Here is a 6,199-nt window from a genome sequence, read left to right on the forward strand (position 1 = left end):
TGCAAAAATAAAATAAATTTACGGTAGGTACTTGACTTAAAGAAAATTTAGTTACACAAATGTGTAAAATTCTACCATTTTGTACATCAATTTGTATATGAGAACCCCTGAATCCCCTTTTTAAAGGGAGTTATTCCTTTTCCTCTAGACACCCAGTTCCCCTTATGGAGCAGCTATATGGACGTCGATGGTATGTAAAATCATAAAAATAAAGCAAATAAAGTAATAAAGTAAATAAATAATGTAAATAAAGTAAAATTATAGTGTTATAACTTTGTTATCTGTTAATTTACTATTATTTTTCAGACTAAAGGCTGCTAAACAGGTGGAGTATCGTGTTGAGTGTGTAGTGTAAAAGAACATCCAAGAAGAGTTAAATGTGTAGAGATATAAAGTCAATGGTTAAATAGACAACCTGAAGTGGAGTTGAGTGATTTCCTTCTCACATTTGTTTACTTTGCTTTTTTACGTTGAGGAAATAATACTTGTAGTCCAAAAAACTTAGTCTTTAAGGTAATTTTAAAAGTACATTTTACACAGACATGCATTCTAATCATTTGTGAGCAATGTGAAAAGTGTACTCAAATTGTGTAAATCAAGCCTTGAGAATGGTTTTTTTTCGTACAAGAGATATTAGACATAATTTCAAGCCTTCTTGACTTCCTGCACCTCCACCATGAAGAGATACAGAGAGACCAAAGTTTTGATGACCTGAAAACAATTGAAATAGTTATTCAAGCAGGTATTATAAAGCTTTTGGTTAATTTGGTTCAATACCGACACGAGTGCCTTCTCTTTCAGATTTACCTGACATAGAAATTTAATTGTCCGTCTATAATTCTGCTGTTCAAAAATATTTAATAGACCCTTTTAGTCCTTTGAGATCAGTGTAAACTTTGACTATTCATATGATACCGGGATTCGGACATTCCATTCCTTTGCTAATCATGTAACCAAGTTTAAAAATTAAAAAAGTAACTTGTTTGATTAAGCCACAAACTACAGTCGCTCCTTTCCCTAAAGGAGTTTTAATTGGTGTATAAATACCCTAAATATTTATAACCAATTCCTACCTGGTAGAAAAAATAACTTGTTTAAAACAGCATACTGTATGTTAATGTAATCTAACACATTATATTATCAGAAAAAAATAAAGCTTAGATATTAGCAAACCGCATGAAAGGCTCACTCAACTTTGTCCCTTTGAGTTAGAACTTGACTACAGAGAGTTATCAATTGAGAATAACTGTTGGTATTCAAGTGTTTGTGTGTAGAGAGTTAAACTAAGCATTTTCTACTTTAAGACACAGCATGATGAATCCAAATAGTATGCTTTGCACAGGACGGTCGTGGGTGTATTAAAATATAAACAGTGTTTATGGTGTAAAAAGAAAAGAAGATCCAACAATAACACATTGTAAAATGAGGCAAACTTACAAATACGTATGAATAGCAGTGTGAACATTGTTTTCTTTCTTATGTTTTAGTATTTCATCAGTGAAAGGGAAAATTATTGTAAACTATATCTTAACATGTTCAATATCAACTAGGCCTATCATAGTATGTAGAAAAACTAAGAGACAAGAAGAACTTAAACATTATAACAATCTGTGGGTATACCATTCATTAAGACAAGAAGAGATTGGTAGGGTATCTGAGTACCACTCCTTGCTTTGCTGTAAACGATCCACGCACGGGCGCTTAGTCTATGTGGACAGGCAAATGCAAGGTTAAAAGAGGCCGCCAACCTCATTTTTTAAAAAAAGAAAAAAAAGAAAAAGATGAGTGGTAGTGCTCATAGTAATAAAATAACCCCGCACAGCAAACCTACCGACTAAGAAAATTTCCATTTGTCTGAATTAATTTTTCAATCAAATCTATTTTCAAGGGGATCTGTCATCAGGCTCACAGATTGTGAAGTTTCTTGAGGTTTGTCTGGGAGTGAAAACCCCCAAGTGGCTGGTCCACATTAGACAGCAAGGTCCCCCTTAATAATAAGTCGAGGCTCAAGAGATAGGATGTCTACTTAAACACTCCAAGACAGATTCAATGCGATTAACAGCTGCTAAACCTACCCATGTGAAGGTTGTACAACTGAGTGGCATGCTGGGAACTCCGATGACACAAGCCTGTACTCTGGTGTTGACTCTCTGTAGCACCAGCACCAAACTTTTGCGGAACTGAGGGGAACATTCATACCACGGACCATGGACAAGGGGAGCTGCTACACTGCCACTCTGAAAGATTGAGAGACACCAGTTCAGTGTCTTACAAGTTACAAAATTAATGCTTATACTCAGATTACTCTAGAATTACCTTGAGGAAGAAGGAATAGGTACATAGCTTACAATCAGGCCTACACCAGGGTTGCTTTAGTAAATGGGCCTGAGCCCAGGGCCATTTTAGGTATTTTGGTAGTGAAAGGAAGATAAATTTTCCCCGCAAGGAAAGGGAAGAGGGATCCAAATATCTCTCAGGCCCATAGCGTGTTACCAGTACATGCAAACCCTGCCTGGGCCTGAATTACAAAAGAAAGAGTTCCAGGCAGTTCACAGCTCACAAAAAGTTCACAACTAGTGTGATATTTCGTCCTTGAAAGAGGGCTTCTACAGAAGAAAGTTGTAGAATGGTAGCTGTGCTAGTTTTGAAGGCTGTTAGGTTGGGAATTTGACACGAAACATCAAACTAACTATGTTGTGAACTTTATATGTGCCTGGATCTCTTATCTTGGGTAGTCTGTTAGCTGATTATCCATTCCTTTGGTTATCAATGTATTCCTAAAATAAGTACTTTTTCGGTTCGGCAGTGAATTAGATCTTATAACATCGTTGGCTCTGAAAAGACTCATGAATTTTTCAAATTTAGCGTTTTGCCCTTTAGCAATAAGATGTTTTGCAATCCATCATATTCAATGAGTGTGATGCAAAAAAAAAAAAAAAAAAACAAATCCATGCCAAATGATGGAAGTATAATCATTATTTCCACCATTGGTCCACTTTTTCTAGCTCATTGTATGGACACAAGTCAAGTACTATACGTAACTATACCTCTAGGGCATGTAGGATGGAGTAACATTTTTATGGTTACTAATCTTTCAGTTTAATTAATAGGTAGTATAAGTTTAGCAATGAAAGTGACTAAAATGCAAATACAGACAGATTAGGATAAGCTTACCTCAGCCTTTTTCAATTTTCTAAAACTATTGCAAGGTTAGGAATCTTTGAATGGTACTTTTGACAGAAATGAAGAGAAGATACTAGCACCACACTTGATAAGTACCTGGAGGGCTAATTGATCTCCAGCTTCTGACATGAAGAACATACAGAGCAGGTTGACAATGCTGAAGAGAACAACTGCCGCTGACTGCACACCTTCAAAACCATTCGTCTGTCAACAAAATAAAAAGCTTTATTTATACCTAGGGATTTTTATAGTCCAATGAAACTACCCTAGGACAAAGGTCCTCTTCAGTCCAAACCACTGGTGATGAAAATAATAAATAATAAGATATTTAATAAAATATACTGTGCAGGTTGATAATGTGTAGAAAAGAACCATCCTGACTGCACACCTTCAAACCCAGTAGTCTAAAAATCAGAAACTGCTGTACGTAGGTACTGCATTGTATAGTGATGTTTTGTTTGGTAAAGTTGAACAAGGAATAGATATTTTTTTTCTTGGTGATACCTGTCATTGAAGCTGCTCTAGGGCAAAGGTATTTTTCAGTATAATAACATACATCGAAGAATACAAAGCAAGTTGCTAATGCAGAAAAGAACAACCACCATTGGCTCATATTCCTCATCCTTTTTTGTATGAAAAAAAAGGAAACTTCAGTAAAACCAAAAATATGCAGATCAATTTTCGGTTATACTGTAGTTTTCATTGTTGTTCATACACTAACAGGTCTGGGAGCTGCAATCAATGATGGTTGTTCTTTTCTGTATTAGCAGAGCAGCTTGCCCAACTATCCGGATCGATTCTCCTCAGGGATGGTTGTCTGTCAACTATACGGGACGGGAGGTCTCTTATGGGCTAGTGAACCTGAGATACCTGAGCCAACCCCCAGATCCCCCACTTCTTCATTCTGAGTTCTATGACCAGCATACTTATTTCTTTGCCGGATTTTATATGTTTTTCAAATAGTGACAGTCTATCATTCATAAGCATTATGGCTATCGGTATGGGTTAGATAAAATCATTAAGATTCCATGTAAAACAAACCACATAGTTTACACACACATAGGTATTGTGAAGGAATATTAAAGCGATTGAGAAGAGGTTATTAAAAAACCTAAAAACATAATCTTTTATTGGCTTTGTTTATACAGACTGTTAAAAATGCTTTGTTGATTTTAAAGCACTAAAGAAATTTATTCACCCATATTCATAAATTACTCACGTTTATGACCCCAAAGGCTCCAACACTTAAAAAACCAATCAAGCTGAGAAGATAAAACATCATCACTGGTCCATACACTTGACAGGTGAGCTTGGCACATCTGTACAAAAGAATTTAAATAGTTAACACAAAATATTACCACGGCACTACCTACCTATGAAAAATAATACAATAACTAAACATAGGTACCTCATGCGAATTTCTTGAAATCTTACTTCTTATCTTACTAATATTATAAAAATGTGAAAGTTTGGGGTCGACGTCTACTTGTACCGGCGTCTAGTTGTACCTGCTGCATTTTGGTGACAGGCGTCTAGTTGTACCTCGTCCAAAGCTGTGGGTACAACTTGACGATGGTGCGGACGTCTAGTTGTACCTACGTCTAGTTGTCTCTACGTCTCTCTTAAAAATCTGCAGGTACAACTAGTCGGGTACGCCACCGTCTACTTGTACCTCATACGTCTGCGTCTATTTGTACCTACGACTAGTTGTACCTACGACTACTTGTACCTACGTCTAGTTGTACCTACGGCTAGTTGTATCTCCCCTTCAACTTGTCACCAGTTTAAGGGATTTATTTTATTTCTTTAGAAATCATACAATCTTACAAAAATTTTTATAAACAACTTGCTACAAAAGCCAGGAGAATTTGGCTTGTTTGCAGCTCATTGAGAAAACCCTGTTCTTGATAACAATGTACTGTGTCCCTTGGTCAGTCCTTATCCATATTACACTTTGGTTTTACTTATTTCTTGTCAAGATCTGCTATCATTGTTTTTTCCACTTAAACTCTATCTTTCTATAGAAAACTAACATTAACTAGCTTTAACAACAACTTAAAACAATTATCTTAAACCTAAATAAATTCAGAGTTTGTGTTTTTGTATGGTATTAGCCACGGAGAGTATATGAGTTTTCAACCCCTGGACCTCAACTTCATTGGTCATTGTTCATTGGGAAATCCGTAAACTATAAGAAATGCACACTAATCAATGCTAATACTTTAAGGTTATGTGAAAAAATAGTTAAAGGAATCAGCAAAAATAGTAATACATAATTGCTAGGCAGCGGTCTATTGCAATTTATTAAGGATATACTGCTTGTATATTTAATAATATATATAAATGTTTTAATTAAATAAGCGATTTTCTGTACTAGGACTCGAAAAATTTGATTACAACTATAGCTGCCATTTCGACCCTAGACAGCAATGCGTAGCTTTCAGCCTCCAAATAACGTCTGCAAAACTACTAAAACATCGTAGTGCGGTGAAAAATATTTGCCAATCATACTCAATTGACTCGGAACACTGCAGTTTCTGATTTAATTAAGGGTATTATTAAAAAGTACTCGTGCAGTAATCAATTAAACAGGGTAACGAATTGAAGGATAGATACAACTAGACTATAAGGACGCAAAATACGCGTAGGTACAACTAGTCGTAGGTACAACTAGACGTAGGTTCAACTAGACGTAGGTACAACTAGACGTAGGGACCACTAGTCGTAGGGACAACTGGTCGCATCCGTACAAGCTAGGTGATACTACTTGTCGGTGGGATACACGTCTAGTTGTACCTACGTCTACTTGTACCTACGTCTATTTGTACCTCCTAAAAATCTGCAGGTACAACTAGTCGGGTGTGCCACCGTCTACTTGTACCTACGTCTAGTTGTACCTACGACTAGATGTCCCTAGGCCTTGAGGTACAAGTAGACGTAGGTACAACTAGACGGAGGGACAACGAGACGCGGTCCCGAAAGTTTGTATGTTTGTTTGTTAGTTTGTTTGTTTGTT

At 36.3% G+C, this 6,199-nt stretch overlaps 1 protein-coding gene across 2 annotated transcripts; it reads right to left on the reverse strand.

The window, feature by feature from the left end:
• Positions 1–433: 433 nt before the first annotated feature.
• Positions 434–4,492, reverse strand: LOC128982132 (uncharacterized). 2 transcript variants are annotated; one of them, XM_054401181.1, is made up of 4 exons: positions 4,403–4,492; positions 3,280–3,387; positions 2,076–2,237; positions 434–711 (listed from the first exon to the last, which is right to left on the reverse strand). In XM_054401181.1, exons 1-4 carry the CDS (start codon positions 4,463–4,465, stop codon positions 646–648), a joined length of 399 nt encoding a protein of 132 aa, XP_054257156.1. In that variant the 5' UTR covers positions 4,466–4,492; the 3' UTR covers positions 434–645. The 2 variants fall into 2 exon arrangements, with proteins under 2 accessions (XP_054257156.1, XP_054257155.1); XM_054401180.1 differs by lacking the exon at positions 434–711 and having other exon boundaries at positions 1,724–2,237.
• Between the last annotated feature and the right edge of the window lie 1,707 nt (positions 4,493–6,199).

Source organism: Macrosteles quadrilineatus, unplaced genomic scaffold, assembly GCF_028750875.1.
Source record: "Macrosteles quadrilineatus isolate MER2022 unplaced genomic scaffold, UCM_ALF_1.0 Scaffold_128__1_contigs__length_305072, whole genome shotgun sequence".
NCBI classification, from domain to species: domain Eukaryota; kingdom Metazoa; phylum Arthropoda; class Insecta; order Hemiptera; family Cicadellidae; genus Macrosteles; species Macrosteles quadrilineatus.

Bases quoted from the DNA above. Each gene is read 5' to 3' on its own strand.
- LOC128982132 (XM_054401180.1), bottom strand. From the start codon at position 4,465: ATGATGTTTTATCTTCTCAGCTTGATTGGTTTTTTAAGTGTTGGAGCC. The intron at 3,388-4,402 runs GTGAGTAATTTA...TTTTGTTGACAG, and splicing joins GAGCCTTTGGGGTCATAAAC to ACGAATGGTTTTGAAGGTGT. The intron at 2,238-3,279 runs GTACTTATCAAG...TCAATCTTTCAG, and splicing joins GAGATCAATTAGCCCTCCAG to AGTGGCAGTGTAGCAGCTCC.